At 37.4% G+C, this 22427-nt stretch overlaps 1 protein-coding gene across 2 annotated transcripts in view; it reads left to right on the plus strand.

Moving 5' to 3' along the window:
* ITPR2 (inositol 1,4,5-trisphosphate receptor type 2) overlaps positions 1–22427 on the plus strand; it is a 588791-nt gene that overhangs the window by 128512 nt on the left and 437852 nt on the right. For both annotated transcript variants that reach the window (XM_061417573.1, XM_061417572.1), the window contains exons 6-9: positions 4273–4371; positions 4640–4723; positions 5181–5327; positions 10571–10666. In XM_061417573.1, the coding sequence (XP_061273557.1) occupies positions 4273–4371; positions 4640–4723; positions 5181–5327; positions 10571–10666 (426 nt within the window). The remainder of the gene's footprint in view (positions 1–4272; positions 4372–4639; positions 4724–5180; positions 5328–10570; positions 10667–22427) is intronic.

Consider the following 22427-nt stretch of genomic DNA (forward strand, 5'->3'; position numbering starts at 1 on the left):
GGAGCCTGGTGGGCTACAGTTTATGGGGTCACAAAGAGTTGGGCATGACGGAATGACGAACAGTAAGCTCCAAATGGTCCTTGTCAATAAGCTATAATAAGGATGGTTTTATTAATTCATCCTATCTAATTTTTCATCTTATATTCCTTTCCCTACTCCCAAGTGTCTTTACAGGATCAAAGAGAGTTGACTGTAATGAACTATTTCAAATAATTAGTTGAACTGGATTGCAGGATGGGGAACAACCTACCACCCAAGCACTCCATCTTGGTTAAAGTGGATAGTATAATTGTTATGTGCAAAATAGAGATCCTCCTTATATAGATGTGCTCCATAAAGCATGGCTAAAACAACCTTACACATTGCTTTTTGCTGAAATAGCTCACTGTTTTTGCTCACCACTGTAGCTTTTGTGTGTAATTAAGGTTGCTGTGAAAGCATAAGCATATCCATAGACCTTTATTTCCATGAAAATAATTGTATCATAATGTTCATTTTCCTCCTTAGGAATAGGTAGCATTTTTCTAAAATACAAGCATACTGTATTTTATTGAAGGCAGTTGGAAACCCTGTCATTTCATAACAAGTGGTTTAATTACTATTGATTTTTTGAAGCAGTTTTTAATAAAATTCTTTAAATTATGAAAGTATGATAACATTTACTGGAGACTTGGAAAATACAGAACCAAACTACATTTATTTCCACTATATGTTACAATTATTTTTTAAGTAGATAAATTAAGATTTTTTGGTTGGAGTTTCAGTATCACACTCTCAGAAATTAGTATAATAAATAAACAGAAAAGTAGAAGGGATATAGTAGACCTGAAGAGTACTATGAACCGATTCAACATAATTAAGATTTATACGATTTTCACACAACAACAGGATAAAAATTATATTTGTTTCCATGACTGTATAAGACTGTAGATTTTTCAAAAAAACATTAAAAGGAAGAAATTGCAAGATTTAAAAGACTTTTAAATTTCCATTTTATTATTTACTAATTAGTTAAGTTGCGATTTAGGTTATAACTACCCAAAAGATGTTCAGTGACTGAAAGCTAATGTAAGACTGAGGCTGATGATAGGCTGGAGAGAAAAGTGCTCATATCCTCAAAAAATCAGTAGTTTCTACTGTTTAAGTTCATCTCTGTCATATATCTTATAGAATTTCAGGGTAGATAATTTTTGGAGAAAAATAGTTTCACGTTTCCCTCAACTTTGAGCTGTGTAGATGTCCATGCTTGTTGCTGCTCAGAAAGTCACTGGGGACAGCTTTGAGCAGAGTACATACATACTTTATTTTTGTTTATCTTCCCTTGATTGAGTAGTTAATTTTTCATCTTCAACTTTGATCTAAGAAGACATTGGTTCTTTACCTTGATAGTAGATTTTAAAAGGGAGAAAAGGTCAGATACTTCTTTCAATCAAGAAAAAGAAAAACAACCCTTAGGGAAAGAGCCTCTTTAAATAGCAAGTAGATTTCACCCTTTTGAAAACCTAGGCTCCTTGGAATTTCAGAGAAGGTGGCACTCGATCCCTGGTGTTTTGATTTCTACTGTAGTGTTCTTTTCACACCAGGTGCCACTTCAAAAGAAGGGTGGCTGCTGGTGGTATTGTGTTCCTCTTTATTTTCAGTAAAATCCCAGCATGAATCTTGCATGGCTGTTACATAAAATCAGCAGAAATGCTTTTGGAATTGCAGTTTTTTAAAATGTGTGTGCACTAGGGTGAATGTGATATGGCAGAAAATGATGTCATCCTCAAGTTCTGTATTAAATATATGGCTTCTTAGAGGACATCTCTCCCTGTCAGTGGATCAGGCTCCATGCCTGCACTCTTCTGAAAATACTACCAAATTTACCAAGTTATCTAAACAGATAAGAATTCCTCAAGAATAGAGACTACTTCTTATACACCTTTGTGTTATTCCTAGCACTTCTTACTGTTCTTTTTATATCTTATGATTAGCATCTTGTCCATTTCATTTGTCAGTTTTATTCATCCTGTGTGATCAAAGTAACCATTTGTCAACAACAAGACCTAGGACCTGGAAATTAGGGAGATAATGTTAGATTCTCCTTATGAATACCACACTTATGAATCCTTGAAGTTGGTGACATTTTGGCTATATGACTAGTCTCTTAAAGTTATAGAAGACTTTACAGCTATTGTTTTGAAGTAAAACTAATATAGGGATTGAGCCAAAGCTTACAGCAAGCTATCGTAAAATAGTGAGACCTAGAGCACTGACCATAGGTGCCACCAGAAGTATTCTTTTAATTAGAAAGATATAGCTAAAATATGTCATTATATTTAGCAACTTATTGGCTAATATTTATATATACAGACAGGAATGATAGTGAACCAAATCTGACTGTTCTTTAGGAAATCGGAAGACCAGATGTAGTATGGGCAGAGTGTAGTGTCAAGTCCCAGTGTCTGTAGAATGGAAGACCACTCAAGCTTCTACGTGATTTTGAGACTTGGACTTGGCTTGGTGTCATGTGCAAGAACATATGTTCTTGTTTTTTGAGGGAGGTATTGAAAATATATCTGTCATGTTGATTTTTGTTTATTTTGTTTATAATTTAATTGCTTAAAATAGATACCAATTCGTGATTCAAAGACAGAAAACAATATAAAGATAAATGGGGAGAAGTCTCTTTTTAATCCTTTTTTCCATGTTCCCAGTTCCCACTTCTCTTTTTCACAGTTAACCACTGGGATGATTTCTTATGCGTATACTCCTACTCTCCCTGTTTTACACAAACATAGCCCAGTTCTGCCCTCTCATCCTCTCACTTAGCACAGTTTCTAAATGATTTTTTCTTTATCTGGACATAATAAAGAGCTTCTGTAATGGTCCTTTCTGAATCGCAGCCTCCACCTGATTATGGACTTGAAAGGCAGGATGGTGAATAGAGACTAGTCCCGTAAATAACAGAAGCAATTTCTGCAAACCAAAGAATAATCTTCTTTTGCTCGATTAATGAGCTTAGGGCTTCTCTATCATATTTGAATCTCCAGGTATAGTTTGTGACAGCAGTACTGTAGGTGAATGTAGACTCTTGTATGTAATTTATTGACATTGAAAATGTGAAATTATGTTCCTTTAAGTCTTAGTCTAGATTCAGATCCAGGGAGGAGATGTTTTATCTGTTTTTATTGTCTCAGTCCTAATTTGTTTTTCAGTTATCTACTAATCTATTCTAATATTTAGTTGATATGAAATATGCAAAGGGAAGGTATTGGTTTTCATTTCTGAAGTGGTGAGCAATTCTGTGAAGAAGAGTGAAGGTACTATACAGTAGTAGATCTTCTAGTGGAACTTGACAAAAGTAACTCTAATAACTATAAGATAACTGTTCACTATTATCCTTAAGAAAAGCACAACTTCTTTCCCCCACAATTTGAGTGATGAATAAAAAGACTTAAAGATCAAACAGACATTGTTAATAAAAAGATCAACTTTGACTTATTTCTTTAAAGCACTTTTCCCATAATTAATTTTAATTTTTATTTACAAATGAGCACCAGGTTTAAGGAACACTGTTAGTATTAGATATTTAAGATAAAAGCGAACCGTTGCCCAAGACCCAAACTATAAACGTGTTCCTACAGGGTCATACCAGATTCTTCATTTTCTGAATCCAGATGATATTAGAACATTTATTAAATTTCTGAGACTATGGGGACGATCAAATATAGTAGATTTGTTTTTAATTTAGAGCAAATACAAATGTATAAGATTCCCTGCTTGCACTTGAAGTGGTTTTAATGTTTAGGCAGATTCTTGTTTTGTGGCAGATGCATTTATTCTTGATAGCTCCTGTGTATGTGGCGTCAGACCTCTGTGGAGGGATGCTGACCTAATTACTGACATTAAGAAAGCTCTAACTGAAATGGCAGACCAATAAGACAAGAATCTAGGGACTTCCTTGGCAGTCCAGTGGTTAAGATTCCACGCTTCTACCACAAGCGGCATGGATCTGATCCCTGGTCGGGGAGCTAAGATCCCACATATCAAGCAAAAGAAAAAAATCTACAAAACCAGCTTTATGAATCCACACTAGGCCCTGTGGGACATGATTATATAGTCATTTATCAGAAGGTATTTTACCTTAAAGAGAAAAGAATTGATCTAAAATTTGATAAACAGGTCAAATATTAGGTCAATAATGAAGACTCTTTACAGTTATTTTTAGCATCAAATATATCATCACAGATCCATGTAGTGTCTCAGTTGCAACTTAATTCTGATTTCCAGATTGTTGTTGGAGATAAAGTTGTTTTGATGCCCGTGAATGCAGGACAGCCACTACATGCCAGCAACATTGAACTACTCGATAATCCAGGGTGTAAAGAGGTAAGTTTGGGAGGAAAGTGAATTTGTTGATTTTTATCACGAGAAGAAAAAGAAATCTTATAGGTTCTTTCATTGTTTTCATAAGCATAAGCCCAGTTTATGCGAGTTATTATTACTAAGATACCTATAGATTTTGAATGGTCCTTTGAAGATATTTTTTGACATACATACCCCATTGTCCAAAGTTGTTCTTTTTTCTCCTTCCTCTAGTTGAAGTAGTAATTCATGGAACCTGCAATCTTATAACTTAACATCTCTTCATTAATAGGTGAATGCTGTTAATTGCAACACTAGCTGGAAAATCACTTTATTCATGAAATACAGTTCCTATCGAGAAGATGTACTAAAAGGAGTAAGTATGTTATGTAGAACATTTGCTGGAAGAATTGAAGGTTGTCTTTGTGTTTGAAGTTTAGAATGTGACTGTAAACCTTAAAACTCATGTTGAGTTTTCCCTCCTATATTTGGAAATGTATACATAATCTTTAAAAGCCAAGTGTTAGCAGAAGGGCCCAGAGTGTCAAAAACCTGCAGAGTCACCTACTTCTTATATTTCTTTGTTCAAACTTTTGTTGAAAATAGTTTTTAATTTATTTATTTTTAATTGAAGGATACTTGCTTTATAATAATGGTTTCATTTCTGCCATGCATTAGCATGAATTAGCCATAGGGATACATAGGTCCCCATACATACCTCCCTCCCATCTCCTACCCTTTCCCACTCCTCTAGGTGGTCACAGAGCCCTGGTTTGAGTTCCCTGAGACATACAGCAAAGGAGATAGCAGGTTTTTTTGGCCTCTTTTTCTAGGGTGATGTTGTTCGCTTGTTCCATGCGGAACAAGAGAAGTTTCTGACTTGTGATGAATATGAGAAAAAGCAGCACATTTTCCTTCGTACAACCTTGCGTCAATCAGCTACTTCTGCAACCAGCTCTAAAGCACTCTGGGAAATAGAGGTGCGTAAATAATTTTTGGCTTTTAATAAATGCTTATATCTAAAAGACAAGGTCACTTGTATGGTTTATCGTTGCAAGCATCACTTGTGCGTGCATGCACACTCGGTTGCTTCCGTTGTGTCCGACTCTTTTCGACCTCATCGCTCTAGCCCACCAGGCTCCTCTGTCCATGGGATTCTGCAGGCAGGAATACTGAAGTGGGTTGCCGTGCCCTCCTCCAGGGCATCTTCCCGACCCAGGGACTGAACCTGCTTCTCTTATGTCTTCTACACTGGTAGGCAGATTCTTTACCATTAGCGCTACCTGGAAAGCCCAAGCATCACTTGTGATAGATCTGTAAAACAATAATTTTTGTGAAGCCTCTTGTACCTCTTGACTGCTGTGACCACTCTGAAATGTTGCTATTTCCTTTATTTATCTTCTTAGAGGCATCTTTCTCTTTCTCTTGAATTTAATAAGGGCATATATATAATTTTGCTTTTAAAAACTCCATTGTAAAGTGTTGACTTCAGGCCAATGTCAGGCCTCGTGCCTTGAATGCCACTGGTGTTGAGATGGAGCAGGAGGACTCACCGTAAGTGAGCATCAGAAATACAGTCACTGAAAAGAGCATTTGTGTCTTCTGGGGATGCTCTTCCTATTGGAGTCAGGAGAACCATAGTTAAGAATCCATTCACCTTTAAGACATATTTTCTTAAGTGTGCCAATGTGATAGAGTAATTAAGAAAATGTAAGGTATGGGTTTTTCTTTGAAGGAACTTTCTATATACTGGAAGAGATAAGATATACCTGTGCTGTGCTTAGTCACTCGGTTGTGTCTGACTCTGCAGCCCCATGGACTGTAGCCCGCCAGGCTCCTCTATCCGTGGAGATTCTCCAGGCAAGAAAGATATACCTGAGTGACTACACACAACCCGATAAGTTCCATCTGGATTTAATGTATCATCTCCAGCCACTATAGCAGTGGTTCTCAATCATTTCAAACCCATCACCCCCTCTTTTACAGCAATATATTTTGTTATACTTCCTTTATGTACAAAAATGAAATTCATGGTTAATATTATTATTATATATTCTCATGATGAAAAAAATCAATAAAATGCCCAAATTCTAATATAAAGAAGATACAAAAGGAAAATAATTTATAATAAAATAATATTCATTTCAACATATAAATACATACTCTAGAAACTATAACATTTATACCCATCTTGGGGCTTCCCTAATAGCTCAGTTGATAAAGAATCCACCTGCAATGCAGGAGACCCCAGTTCGATCCCTGGGTTGGGAAGATCCCTGGAGACGGGAAAGGCTACCCACTTCAGTATTCTGGCCTGGAGAATTCCATGGACTGTAAAGTCCTTGGGGTCGCAAAGAGTTGGACACGATTGAACGACTTTGACTTTCATTTCACTTTCACTCTGATGGATTCATTTAGATTTGGGAGAAGTGATGATAGAAGAGGGTAAGAATACATTCTATACAAGTACAGGAAAATGAAATAGCAGAGCTAAATGTGGGCCCTTGGGTAATATCTAGTATTAGGAGAAGTAATAACAGAACAGACTTAGTTGTACATGATTTTAAAAAGAAATCACCATAATTGAAATAAGGATAATGAGGCAAATTATAAGCTATTGAAACAGAGAAAATGAGGAAGTATAATATTTATGTAAATGAGCTGAGCCTTAATTATAAATGTTACATAAAGACAATTCTCTAAGTTATGACATGGTTTAGAATAGAGATGAAATAGCACAAAAGCATGTTGAGGCATATTTTCAGTCTCTTGCATTCAGAAGGGACCATATCCTTCAATGATTTGGATACACTGGTCTTTAGTAGGTGACAGGGAATTAAGTTGGAGGAAAACAACTACCGCCAAAACTACATAATCCTCTTCCCAGTAGCCAATCTCACAAATTCTCTTATTAGGATAAGAGAAAGATAACAGGCAACTGGGAAATAAATACATAGTTAAAATAAACATTTTTTCATACCATAGATTTCTTATCATTGTGCTCCAAAAATTTTCAAAATATAGGGGATAGGGCTTCCCTGATGGCTCAGTTGGTAATGGATCTTGCCTGCAATGCAGGAGACCCAGGTTTGATCCTTGGATTGGGAAGATCCCCTGGAGAAGGGAATGGCTACCCACTCTAGTATTCTTGCCTGGAGAATTCCATGGAGAGGGTAGCCTAGTGGGCTACAGTCCATGGGATCGCATAGAGTCAGACATGACTCAGTGGCTAATAAACACTTTCACCTTTCACTTTCTTTCAGCAGTACTGTTAAATGCTATTTTAAAATTTTGTTAGCAAAATACAGTGATGGAAAAGTTATATAGCAAATTCCTTACACAGTGAGTTTGGTTCCAACTCTGTTAAAAGAAGTTTTGTATCTTCCCTCTTATATATTTGCTGTTAGTTTTATAGCTCTTGATATAATTTTGCCACTGCACCAAAATCCTTCCCAACAAAATGCGTAGTTGGAAATGTTATGATCCATTGAGCAGTCAGAATGGAGAGAGTGAATACATTATTCAGTAATTTTGACATAATGTCTTGGTTTCACGTAAGCTTCCTTATCCACAGTGAATTTCTCTAAAATGATTGGCCTTTTCATGTAACTTGATGTAAAAGCTTTTCCGTATGATTCCATGTTACAGCACTAGCAGTTTATATCTGTGGTAGGTTTTATTTCTGTTGGAGATTTGAAAGTGATGCCAGGGGACGTTTCTGTATGGTGTACTACATCACCAGGCTTCAGTTCAGGAAGCCTGAGCATCAGGTGTTTCAAGCAGACAGATATTTAAAATCGGAAATTGGTTTCAATGTTGTTGGAAGGACTAGATGGGAAAAAGTGTGAAGAATATGGTTTTGTGTAAAGATCTGGTAGGGCTGGAAGCCCGGGCTGCCTCTTCCTGTGCTCCAGTGGTGCTCCCTCACGCCTCCTGTGGGAGGCCCTGCAAGGCAGCCGCTGCCACCTTTATTAGAGCCCTTAGAGGATTCTCTCTTTCACTCTCCTTTGCTTCCTGTCCTGGTGATAACAGCAGGGCACTTAGAAGGATGGGGATGGTCCTGAGTGTCACACACAGTATCTAGCCTATGGTTGAACTCTTCTGTGAATTGCAGGATATTTAATATCTTGGCCGCTGTTCATTCATTCCAGTAGCATCCCTCAAAAATCACTGTGATAAATGAAAACGTCCTCCCTTCCCTGACTCCAAATTGTCCTTTAGGGAGCTGTATGTATTGCTATTGCTAGACCCACTAATGTATAGGGCAGGAGTTCTGAGTCTGTGATCCCTGATGAGTGTCAAGTTATTTATTAATCTCCAGCAGTTGTATACAAAAGTTGTGTGAGAGTATGTATGTATGTGAGACAACTCATGGATTTTATCAGATTCTCAGAGATATCTGTGTCTCTCCCAAAGGAGTAAGAGTTCATATATTGACAAGATCATGGTAGGGGGTGATATTAGCAAAGGATTGGTGGAAGAAGGTTGATTTGAGAACTGAACTTTGAAGGATAAGCAGGTGTTTGGCCATAGGGGGGTATTTTTGTAAGACTTTATCCACTTTGAAGTATTTTCATAGTTATCTCATTTGAGCTTTTGGAGTATGGGAAGAAATGGGGGCTGGAGTCTAGCAAAAGGCATTGGGAAGTTCTATACATTTGTTTGCCTGGTGACTCAGATGGTAAAGAATCTGCCTGCAGTATAGGAGGTCTAGGTTTGATCCCTCATCGGCAAGATTCCCTGGAGAAGGGAATGGCAACCCACTCCAGTATTCTTTCCTGGAGAATTCCATGGACAGAGGAACCTGGAGGGCAGTAATCCATGGGATCACAAAGAGTCCGACATCACTAAATGACTAACACTTTCACTTTCACTTCATACATTAGCACACAGAATTGAGGCTGGGGCAGGAGGCAGAGGATATCAAAAAGAAGAAGGCGATCTGCTGAAGAACAGTGGAAAGTTATCTGAACACTCTAATATGCCTTGTGATATTTACTCTTCACAACAATCCTATGAATTAAACCTACTTAGTATATGAAGAAACAGGCTTCTGAGATGTTACATTCCTTGCTGTGATCAGACCATAGTCATTAACGTCAAGAACGTGTATGCTCAGTTGTAGCTGACTCACTGTGACCCCGTGGACTGTAGCCCATCGGGCTTCTCTGTCATGGGATTATCCAGGCAAGAATACTGGAGTGGGTCATTGGTGGGACCCAAAACCAGTTGTCTCTGAACTGGAGAACTTGAACTTTGCTTCAGCACCGAGCCACTTGTCATAAGCGACAGTTTCAGACCTTCTACTATTTTCATTTTCAGGGCACCTAATGGCTCAGCATCTAGGGCAGGTATCAAGGGACATGGTGTTAGTAAACAAGCAACACATGGAAAGAGCCAGGAATTAAATTAGTCCAGACTTCCAGGCCTTGGCTTTGTGGTCTCTCTCCCTGGAATGATCTCTTCCAGTCTCTCTGCATCCCCATCTCATTCTTATCCATCAGAGTGCCCATGCTGACTGCCGTATTGATCCAAAGTAGTCTTCTGTAGGGAGCTCCCCTGATGACTCAGTGGTAAAGAATCCACCTGCCAATGCAGGAGTCATGGGTCTGACCCCTGGGTAGGGAAGATAACCCTGGAGAAGGCAGTGGCTACCCACTCCAGTATACTTGTCTAGAGAATTCCATGGACAGGGAAGCCTGGCAGGCTACAGTCCATGTGGTCGCAGAGTAGGACATGAGTGAGCAACTGAGCACAAGCACAAGCCTTCTCTAGGTGTTCAATCATGCACTCTATTTATTTCCTCCTGGTGTTGCCAAATCTTATTCACTGAAAGCTTAGTCTTATTCATTGCTCTGGCCCCTATTGCCTAGAAGAATACCAGGCACCTGGTAGACTCTTAACATAATCTGTTGAATGAATGAATAACAAATGTGGGGAAGCCCCACAGTATTTCCAGTTTGGGCCTGGAAACATGTCTTTTGGAGTAAGGGTGTATTTGCAGATATGAGACATGAGAATCATGCAAGCCCAGTGAGGTAACTGTTCTCTTACTTATTTATGGGGAATCTTGTTTTTTGCTACATTGGACTCCTAAAAAGGTATATTAGGTTTGACAAGTTTAATGTGAACACGCAGGTACCCCATGTAACCTGTTGAGATTTGTGTGCCAGGAACATGCATGTCTTTTAGCCATTGTTTTTGTTTCTCTTTTTGTCTGTAGGTAGTTCATCATGATCCATGCCGTGGGGGTGCAGGACAGTGGAACAGCTTGTTCAGATTTAAACATCTTGCAACTGGGAACTATTTAGCTGCAGAGGTAAGATTAATGGATATAGTGTTGTAAAATCTCTGATTCGGAAACACTGAAACAGGCAATAGAGAAGATGTATTTGTAGGAACAGTTATTGTGCACATTCGATTATTGCTAATCAACTACTGCATTGGTATGTCCGCTATTCTCAAAATGTAAATATTAATTGAAATCTTAAAATAATCTTTGTTTTGAAAATACAAACAGCAGCAGCCACCACAACAGAACCTTGTGGTTGGTTTGCTGGAAGGGTATTTGGAAGAGGGTATCTGATTTGCATCTGTGTGGGATTCATCCTGAGACTTCCTGTTTGACTTCACTCTTTCAGAATGTCTGATTTGGAACCCTGATGAGCTCATAGTTGGTGTGGTGTAGTCTAGATAGTTTCAGATTGATCTTCTGTGGCTATTCTTTCACTGGTGGGTGGCTGTCATTGTTCAAACCATTGGAAAGGAAAGGGTTTTTTTTCCCCCCTCTGAGATATTGCACTGTCCTAAAACTGTCAATTAAAAATTGACAGGTAAAAACGTAGAAAGGTCTTTTCTTTCTCCACTAAATGCATGTTGACAGAGTGAAAAGTGGTAGAAATAACAGCACTGAAGTTGTAGGAATGATTTAATTAAAGTTTAGTTATCTGGTTATATCGAAAATATTTGAAAATATTTGTTTTAATTTTTAACTTATTTTTTCTTAAATCTTTTTAAAATTGAAGCATGGTTGATTTACAATATTGTGTTAGTTTCACATTTACAGCAAAGTGATTCAGTTATACATACATAATATACATATTGTGTATCTATGTATATGTATTTATATTCTTTTTAAAATTCTTTTCCATTATAGGTTATTGTAAGATATTGAATATAGTTTCTTGTGAAAGTGAAAGTCACTTAGTTGTCCTACTGTTTGTGACCCCTGGACTGTGCTAGTCCATGGAATTCTCTAGGCCAGAATACAGGAGTGGGTAACCTTTTCCTTTTCCAGGCCCCAGGTCTCCCTCATTGCAGGCGGATTCTTTACCAGCTGAGCTACAAGGGAAACCCATAGTTCCCTGTACTATACAGTAAATCTTTGCTGTATATTTTACATATGGTATTATGTAGAAAATCTTTATTTTCAGATATATGAAATATCCATTCATTTTACTCTTAACTCTGTTTTTCAACTTAAGAGTTTCTTCTGGAATTCTAAACCAGAATTTTGTCTTGGAATGTCTAGTATTAATTATCTAACTTTTGCTTTTGGATGTTTCAGAGGGTAAGTTAGGTGGGGCTGGAAAGCTGATGAGGAAAAGGTGGTGCAAACAGGAAGTTTCTATAAATATGCTGACCCCAGTCTAAAGTAGAACTCAAACCCATTACCCTCTCCATCATGTTAATCTGTGATGGTTTTCCTTATAGTATTTCCCACGTTCTCACTTTTTATATGTCTTTTGGCTTTCTCTGTCAAAATGAATACTCTCTGAAGGCAGGAATTTTTTTTTTTTTTTGCTAACATCACCACTGCATGCCCGGTACCTGGGAAAGTGCCTGGTACTTTGAAAGCATTTGGTGAATACATTTTGAATGAATGAATGAATATGAAGAAGCTATTCAGGCTTCCCTAAGCTTGGAGAATGGAAAAAAAGAAAATTACAGAATTTGTATCTGAGACACATTTGAGACCATATTTGGGCAAATTAATCTCTCTAAACTCCCATTTCCTCTGCTAGAAAATGGGGATAATCACAATATTTATATAAGTTTATCAAGAGAATAAAATGATATAAAGTGTTTGGTGTAATGTGTAACCATGGTAAGCTTCCAGGAAGGAGTGCTGGCATGATTAATTGTATTATATGGTGAGTAGAAAACATTATTAATTTTATAAATATCTGACACAATTTTAATGAATCGGCTCACTTAAATGAAATAGAGCCTCACAATTTATGGACTGCTTATACCATAAATGTTTTGAAGTAACTTTTTTGGGGAAAGTAAAGCTTTGGAAAAGTTAAGCAGTAAGGTAAAAGAATCTTGTCTAAAATAAGAATTAGAAAAGTCTACTGGGTGTCCTATCGAAGATTAGAAATTAGGATTAAAGTTGTCTTAGAAATGGGGAAACACTCAAGTACAACACACCTTGGTAGAGGATGGTGGGGGACACGAGGAAGGGCAGCTGCCTGGTGGATGAGTAAGGCAGATGGGGCAGAGAGAGAAGCGTGTTCAGGCAGAGGAGATGTGTTTATTTTACAAACTAGTTTCATGTGGGTAATTCATGTGTGTATCACACATAAGATATATGTGAGTTAAGAAGTGATGCTAGAAGGTGGGAGGGGAGTGATGGGGCCAGAAATGTAGGGTAGCTGCTATTTTCAGGCCATATATATTAAGCTATGCAGAATATGTTTAATCTTTTGCTTAAAGAGCAGTGTTCTAAATAATCTGTGTTCAAAACAGACCGCTCCAGAGTGGCATTGTCGAATATGGTAGTCACCAGCCGCATGTCGGCTATTTAAACTTTATGTTTTTAAAATTAAGTAAAATTAGAAAGACTGGCAGCCTAGGAAGTCACACAAGCAACAGGAAAATCAAATGGGCTGAGTCACAGATGCCAAGCAAGAGAAGATAGGGTTTCAACAAGTAGGGAGTGCTACAGAAAAGGTCAGGAACAAAATGTCTTCACAGCATTTGGCAAGAATATGGTCATCTGTGACTTCGCTGAGAGCATTTTTAGTAAGACCAGAATGCAGGGGGCAGAGGAAGAGATGAGGAAGCCAGCAAGCAGAAGGAGGCGTAGACTGAGATTTGGTTGTGAAGGGGGAGAAACAAAGTCATAAAAAGAAGGGAAGAGTTCTATTAGACTTTTATAATGTGTTTTTAAACAGTAAGATGGATGAGCTGTTCTAGGGAACGATCCATCAGAGGGCAGGATTTGGAGGCATGTTACTCTTTTCCTCAAACTTTTCCACTTTCAACACACCTATTTATAGTTTGAAATATTAATTTAGTATGCTTAGGCACCCCTGATCAATTGGATGATATAATTCTTAAATTGCCTTTGAGTTCATGGTATTTATATTGGCCAGTGCAGCAAAGAGAGCCTGGAGTAGTGAGGAGAAAAGTCCCAGGTAGACTGCTCACAATCTCTCTGCCTTTAAGCAAATATTTGACCTCTCTGAACCTCAGTTCCCTTGTGTGTGAAAAAGGTGATAATATATATTATATGGGATTTTTTGGAATTAAAGAATATCTTGTGAATTTTCAACACCTTGTACATAAAGGGTATTTAGTAAGTATTAAGTCCCTTTGCTTCCATTGGGAGAAAGGGGAAAGGAAATGTATAGTTGTGTTTATTATTATTTTAAAATTTATCTTTAATACTTTTGTTATTCATAACTGACATTTCTTTGTCAGTCAGATAACTTAAGGGGGAAAATGTTTCAGGAATCACCACTGGCTACCTTGTATCTAGAACAGTCTCTGATAATTTATATTCAGTAAGTATTGAATAATCTAATGAATAAATCATAGAGAGAATGAAGTTTTAAATCCAGTCATTTCGCTTGGCAAAACAGGAAACCCAGAGTCAGAGAAGTGATTTATTTTGTCCAAAGTTAAGAAACAAGGTTAATGACAGTATTCAGGCTGAATGCTACACTTGCATTGCTTCATCCCTATCAGCGAGTCTCAATGGAGGATGGCCTTCTTCCCAGGGGGTGTTTGACAAAGTCTGGAGACATTTTTATTGTCACAGCTGGGGAGAGGGAGCTACTGGCATCTAGTGGGTAGAGGCTAGGGATGCAGCTAAACATCCTATAAAGTGCAGGACAGATCCCACAGCAAAGAATGATCTGGGCCCAATGCCACCAGTGCCAGTGTTGAGAAGCTGATGTGTGTTATGCTGAAATCACATAATCATTTTAGTGACGGCCTCCTAGGTGAAAGCACTGTTGTGTTATTGCGAAGAAAACAAAGATGACTAACATTTTGTCCTTGTCCTTCAAGAGTGTGCGATCTGGAGGGGAATTATATTAACTCATCACTGGGATGTCTATTTGTCAGTTGTTTCCAGCATACATAAATATCTGAGATAACAGGTTATGTGTCAGGTTTAAATTATTTAAAGACGACCATGACAAATCTCTCAGTAAGTTTAAAGGGCTGCCACCTTAAATCTAAGCACATATGAGAAAAAACACCTAAAATTTTTACTTATACTTTTGTAATCTGATATTCTATTTAACCAGTGCTTTCTGGGTGGCTAAGTTATTCAGATAAATGTAATAAGCTTATTTGTTTAGAAAGGAAGGGGAAACTAAAGAAAATTAGACTATTTCATGTGCTGAATATTCTGTAGTCTTAACTGTGGAGACAAAACAGGTAAATTACAAGCTATTCAAGAATAGCACCATGTTTTGTGTGTGTGTGTGTGTGAATTGTAGAAAACATCTAGGAATTAGGATGGTGATATGATATAACACTGTTTAGACTTTATTCTGTAAATTACTAAAGTGAACTAAGGTTTAGAAATGAACCCTTACTCAGTTTGAATATCTCCAACAGTGTTGTCTTAGCAAATTAAGGGTTTATTTTTGAATAATATACAGTGCTGCTAACTCATGACAAAATGTAGAACAAAATATTTAATTGTGAATTAGGTAACAGGGCATTTGTGACTGTATTATTAGGCTTTCTTCTATAACGTCAGTTTCTGTGGACCAGGCAAGAAATAAGGTGACATGAACGGAAGTAAACGCTCATATATTTTTTTTCCTTTTTAAAAATTTATTTATCTTTTAATTGAAGAATAATTTTTACAGAATTTTGTTGTTTTCTGTCAAACCTCAACATGAATCAGCCATTGGTATACATATATCCCATCCCTTTTGAACCTTGCTTTTAATGCACAGCACGGTTGTCAGCACACTCCTTGCCATTTTGCCATAGATCTTTTTCTTGTATCACCTTATTGGTGCAGGAGTGTTCACAATCCTGTCTGTGGTTCAGAAAGTAATTTTATCATAATTTGAATAGGGACAATATGAAAGCCTTAATAAATAGTTCTTCCATAGCTGTGAGAAGAATTATAACTCAAATATCTCAGTTTCTAACCTGCTGCATTTTCTTTCTTTGGATGTTATTAAAGGACTCACTTTTGATGATCATTTCCCAAGAGCAACAGTGAAAAATAATTTTGTTAAAGATTTTGTAATTACCTGTTTTAAGACAACTAGCTTATTTATCTGTAGATAGGCCAGACTTCCACCAGATGGCAGTAAACACTTATTTCCTAACTCTAGCGTAGTCTTTGGATTTTAGTTAATTAAAAACTTAGTACTCAAGAACTTGTACATTAGCATAGAATCTTATGTATATTAGGGCTGTAGTTTTAAATACCTCAATGTTTGTATTCTCTTTCAAATATACATTCTCTTTCAAATATATCAGCCATAGTATATGAAAAGGGTCTTTATATATATGTGTGTGTATGTATATGTATATATATGTATGCAAAATTTATATACAATAGAGGAACATACATACCAGATTCTTTATATACAATAAATATATATCAAAATATAAATGATGCCTGGTACATGTCAGCATCCTGTAAATGTTATTTTTCCATTCTTTTCTGGCCCTAACAATAATAGCTTGGCTCTGAAATGCCTTGTCATTGGAAAGAGGAACATATAGTTATTTAAAATTATACGTGTGTTGATTTTATGATTTCAGTGTTATATATAATAAAAATTGATCAAAAGACATTTCATTATAAAAAAGTAATATTTTTTTTTTTTACGAAAATGAACATAAATTTTGGACTTACAGCTTGCCATCTGCTGCTTGCTGTTCTTTAGAGAGACAGTTGCAGCTGTCTTTAATTTGATAAGTGGTACAGCCATGACTTTCACTGTCTCGGTGCTTATGATATTAATCTGTCTCTCTGCCACTTTTCTATTCTAACTTGTCGTATGCTCTGCCTGACTTCATTCTAGTCCTCTTTGGCCACTTAAATGAAGATTCCCTTCAAAGCTTAATTTCAGGACTTCCCTGGTGATCCAGTGACTAAAACTCTGCACTTCCAATTCAGGGGGCCTGAGTTCTATCCCTGGTCAGGGAACTAGACTCCACATGCCACACCTAAGAGAGCTCATACTAAGACCCAATACAGCCAAATAAATAAAGACATAATTTTTAAAAATTAAAAAAAAAAAAAGTTTAGTGCCTATTTGCTCTTTCTCTTCTCTTTCTGTTACTTATTCTCCTGGCTGCAGTGGGCCATGACTTTGATCTTAGATATTTCACTGCCATTGAAACTCGATAATCATGCTCCTGCTGCTGCTAAGTTGCTTCAGTCATGTCCAACTCTGTGTGACCCCATAGACAGCAGCCCACGAGGCTCCCCCGTCCCTGGGATTCTCCAGACAAGAACACTGGAGTAGGTTGCCATTTCCTTCTCCAATGCATGAAAGTGAAAAGTGAAAGTAAAGTCGCTCAGTCATGTCCGACTCCTAGTGACCCCATGGACTGCAGCCTACCAGGCTTCTCTGTCCATGCGATTTTCCAGGCAAGAGTGCTGGAGTGGGTTGCTGTTGCCTTCTCCAATAATCATATCTAAGATGAAATTGTTTCCCCAGAGAGACTAAGTTTTATTAGCTCTGGGTGAAAAACTTGGGAGTCATGATAAACACTTTTTCTCCCTCAGTTTTCTCCCTCAACCTTCGATTCTCTTGACTCTATCTCTGTAGAATCTTTCCCATCTACTTTCTCCTTTCTATTTCAGCATCTTTATTGATGCTGGGACTCTACCACCAATTATTCCAACCCTGCACTTGGCTACATTGTCCTTTTTATCATCTGTCTCTGTCTCCTGCTAACGATGGCCAAGGGAGGGTTTTTAGTGCACTATTTCTGCAAACATTTTCCCAGTGATATATGCAAAATCTTCCTGAAGATGCAAACCCTTTAGCATGTGGCAAAAAAAGCCCCATTGGTTAGGCCTTCCTTCTCACCTTGGATCATACCAGTCCTCATTATGGGGGTGAGAGGGAAGTCATTGGCTGTCAGAACTAAAAGATGGAGCTTTGGAACCGTCAGACCGGTGCTTGTGAATAACCTGCTGCTCTTCAGTGGTTTGATTTTGTATGGAGTACTTCACTTAGTGTGCCCCAGGTGTCTCACCTGGAAAATGGGGTTAAGGGTTGCTTCTAATAGGATAATTGTATGGGGAGAATTAACCTTGAAAAGCATATAAGAAGAATTCTATAAATGACATTTATGGGCCTTCTCTGATCAAGGCTCATTTTCTCAGATATTTGGCAGTAGTTCCCCTTTTTTTTTTTCAGTTTTAATTTAAAATTTTATTTTTTTTTCATGTGTTTGTTAGCCATCTGTATGTCTTCTTTGGAGAAATGTCTATTTAGTTCTTTGGCCCATTTTTTGATTGGGTCATTTATTTTTCTGGAGTTGAGCTGTAGGAGTTGCTTGTATATTTTTGAGATTAGTTGTTTGTCAGTTGCTTCATTTGCTATTATTTTCTCCCATTCTGAAGGCTGTCTTTTCACCTTGCTAATAGTTTCCTTTGATGTGCAGAAGCTTTTAAGGTTAATTAGGTCCCATTTGTTTATTTTTGCTTTTATTTCCAATATTCTGGGAGGTGGGTCATAGAGGATCCTGCTGTGATGTATGTCGGAGAGTGTTTTGCCTATGTTCTCCTCTAGGAGTTTTATAGTTTCTGGTCTTACATTTAGATCTTTAATCCATTTTGAGTTTATTTTTGTGTATGGTGTTAGAAAGTGTTCTAGTTTCATTCTTTTACAAGTGGTTGACCAGTTTTCCCAGCACCACTTGTTAAAGAGATTGTCTTTAATCCATTGTATATTCTTGCCTCCTTTGTCAAAGATAAGGTGTCCATATGTGCGTGGATTTATCTCTGGGCTTTCTATTTTGTTCCATTGGTCTATATTTCTGTCTTTGTGCCAGTGCCATACTGTCTTGATAACTGTGGCTTTGTAGTAGAGCCTGAAGTCAGGTAGGTTGATTCCTCCAGTTCCATTCTTCTTTCTCAGGATCGCTTTGGCTGTTCGAGGTTTTGGAGGGTTCAGGATGGGGAACACATGTATACCTGTGGTGGATTCATTTTGATATTTGGCAAAACTAATACAATTATGTAAAGTTTAAAAATAAAATTTAAAAAAAAAAGAGAAAAAAATAAATAAAATTTTATTTTTTAACTTTTAATTTTATATTGGAGTATAGTTGATTTGCAATGTTGTGTTAGTTTCAAGTGTAAAGCAAAGGGATTCAGTTATAAATGTACATATATCTGTTCTTTTTCAGATTCTTTGCCCATAGGTTATTACAAGAGTATTGAGTAGAGGTCGCTGTGCCATACAGCATTTCCTTTCTGAGAACCTATTTTATATAGAAAATATTTCCTTCTCTCCCAGTTGTAATTCTACCTATCCTTCAAGGCTTCACTCATGTGCTATCTTATCCAAGAATAATTCTTTTTTTTTTTTTAATTGTTTGCTTATTTTTTGGCTGTGCTGGGTCTCTGTGGTGCACTTGGGCTTTCTCTAGTTGTGGTAAGCTGGGGCTACCCTTCCTTGCAGTGTGTGATCTTCTCATTCCGGTGACGTCTCTTGTTGCAGAGCAGAGGCTCTAGGTGCGTGGGCTTCGGGAGTTGTGGAGCACAGGCCTATTTGCTCTGTTGCGTGTGAAATCTTCCTGGACCAGGGTTCGAACCCTTGTGTTCTGCATTGGCAGGCGAGTTCTTATCTACTGTACCACCAGCGAAGTCCCTTCATGAATAATTCCTGAATAAATTTGCCCACCACAGATCCCGCCTTCTTCTGACCTATTATTATTTATAAATTATTCATTCCTGTCTTGCATCTCTTGTCACATTCTATTTTGTATTACTGCTAACTGTATTTATGTCTTATTTTCCCTCCTAGATTATAAGGTCCTGTGGTCAGGGACCATATTCTCTTTGTCTTTGTGAAAATACCTAATGCTACCATTCTTTGTTTATTATAAATGCTCTATAAATATTTATTGAGTAAATGATTGAATAACATACTAGATCTCTCTCTCTAATGCCAGATTTATAATTCATCTTTTAACTTAAGGAAATACTTCCTTTAAAGTCCTAAAAGATTCAGGAAGCTTCATATCACTGTGTCTTTTTTCCCCTTCTTTAGAAATATATTTTTTGATTCATCCTTAGTCTAATTGCTGAATTACTGTTATGGTTATAGTTAGAGAAGGAGATCAGCAGAATAATTAAAACATATAGTAAAGCATATATTTATTTGATCTTTGGTTAATGTTGGTGAATTTATGTAGCCATAGATTTACCTGGGTACTCTTTCCTTCTCCTTTTTTCTTTCTCTTCTTCTCCTCCTCTTTACTATTATTATTATTATATTACTTTAATGAATTTACTGAAGCAATAATTCTTTATAAAAAAGGCCACATTGCAGTCTGTGAGACACAAGATGGGACGAAATCTGACTGATGAGCACCATCTTTAGTACTGCTACCAAAGACATTAGTATGTAAAATTTAATGATGTGGAATAAGTATGATTAGGCTTTAGTCATAGACTTCTTTCTTTTACAGATAGGATCCTCAGTTCTTTCAGGGTTAGGTGACCTCTCCTAAGACTCATGGTATTTCCTTCCAGACCAGAGTCTGGAATCCAGTTCCCCACCCATCTGTCAGGGACTGGACTGGGTGATGCTAAAAGGGTGAAATGTGTGAAGACAATTTTAGAAAGTAACATTGACTTTAAGGTAGAATGTGACCTGTCTTAAAGGGCATATGTGATTCTGTGTTTGACTTTGGTATGTTAATTCCTGTTTTAATACACATTTTTGTGATGGATATGTCATGGCTTCTAGCATGAATATGATTTACTTTACAGTTTCTGTAACCAGCTACTCCAAATGCTTATTGGATGAAAACTTTGACCATATGACATATCCTGGTTAAACTTGCTGCATACCTTTTGAATATAGTTTAACTATATTTTAGTATATATATATATATTAATTTAAAAGAAAATTCTGAATTCTTCAAACTGAAAAAAAATAAAACAATGATCCTCTCTTTGTTAAAGGCATTTTATTTTATTTTTAATTTGGCTACACCACACAGCATGCAGGATCTTAGTTCCCTGACCAGGGATTGAACCCGGTTCCAAGTAGTGAAAACAGCCAATTCCTACCATTGAACCTCCACGAAATTCCCTAAAACACTGCTACTTGAGTAAGAAAGCTGAATGAACACCTTCCGTGCCCTTTGTTGGAACTTTCATTACTACTGGGTAAAAGTGTGTCTTTTTGAGTTTGATTAATCAGTACACTGTCTTTTCACTTTCTACCTTTCACTGCTGTATTCCAAAAGCAAGAATAGTACTGTTCTGGAACTGACTCGTTTAATCATAATTCAGGGGAATTAAGGAGCTTCAGGTACACATCTCCATAGAAAAATAAAGTTCAGCCTCAGATCTCCCCAGTTACTGGCCTGGCACCAAGAGGCATCTTGTAACTGGATTCCTATTTTATAACCCCTCCCCCACCCCATTGTCTGTCTGCTCTGAAAATTGGAGGACTGCTGTCCAGTGGCTCTTGGACTGGCAACCCCTCTCCCTTATACCCCCCCACTCACCTTCTGGTTTGTTTAACCATAGTTTAGCTTTTTGTCTGTTCTTAGATTTCATATGAATGGAGTCATACCATGTGTGTCTTCTCCCACTTTAAAATTGAAATATAGTTGACATAGTTGTAGCTACAATATAATGACTTGGTGTGTGTGTGTATAGACCATGAACTCCTTATTGCCAAATTCAGACTTGAAGAAAGTAGAGAAAACCACTAGACCATTCAGGTATGACCTAAATCAAATCCCTTATGATTATACAGTGGAAGTGAGAAATAGATTTAAGGGCCTAGATCTGATAGATAGAGTGCCTGATGAACTATAGAATGAAGTTCGTGACATTGTAAAGGAGACAGGGATCAAGACCATCCCCTGGAAAAGATGCAAAAAAGCAAAATGGCTGTCTGGGGAAGCCTTACAAATAGCTGTGAAAAGAAGAGAAGCAAAAAGCAAAGGAGAAAAGGAAAGATATAAACATCTGAATGCAGAGTTCCAAAGAATAGCAAGAAGAGATAAGAAAGCCTTCTTCAGCGATCAATGCAAAGAAATAGAGGAAAACAACAGAATGGGAAAGACTAGAGATCTCTTCAAGAAAATCAGAGATACCAAAGGAACATTTCGTGCAAAGATGAGCTCGATAAAGGACAGAAATGGTATGGACCTAACAGAAGCAGAAGATATTAAGAAGAGGTGGCAAGAATACACAGAAGAACTGTACAAAAAAGATCTTCATGACCCAGATAACCATGATGGTGTGATCACTGACCTAGAGCCAGACATCCTGGAATGTGAAGTCAAGTGGGCCTCAGAAAGCATCACTACGGACAAAGCTAGTGGGGGGTGATAGAATTCCAGTTGAGATATTCCAAATCCTGAAAGATGATGCTGTGAAAATGTTGCACTCAATATGCCAGCAAATTTGGAAAACTCAGCAGTGGCCACAGGACTGGAAAAGGTCAGTTTTCATTCCAATCCCAAAGAAAGGCAATGCCAAAGAATGCTCAAACTACCGCACAGTTGCACTCATCTCACACGCTAGTAAAGTAATACTCAAAATTCTCCAAACCAGGCTTCAGCAATATGTGACCGTGAACTTCCTGATGTTCAAGCTGGTT

The sequence above is a fragment of the Bos javanicus genome, chromosome 5, assembly GCF_032452875.1.
Source record: "Bos javanicus breed banteng chromosome 5, ARS-OSU_banteng_1.0, whole genome shotgun sequence".
NCBI lineage: Eukaryota > Metazoa > Chordata > Mammalia > Artiodactyla > Bovidae > Bos > Bos javanicus.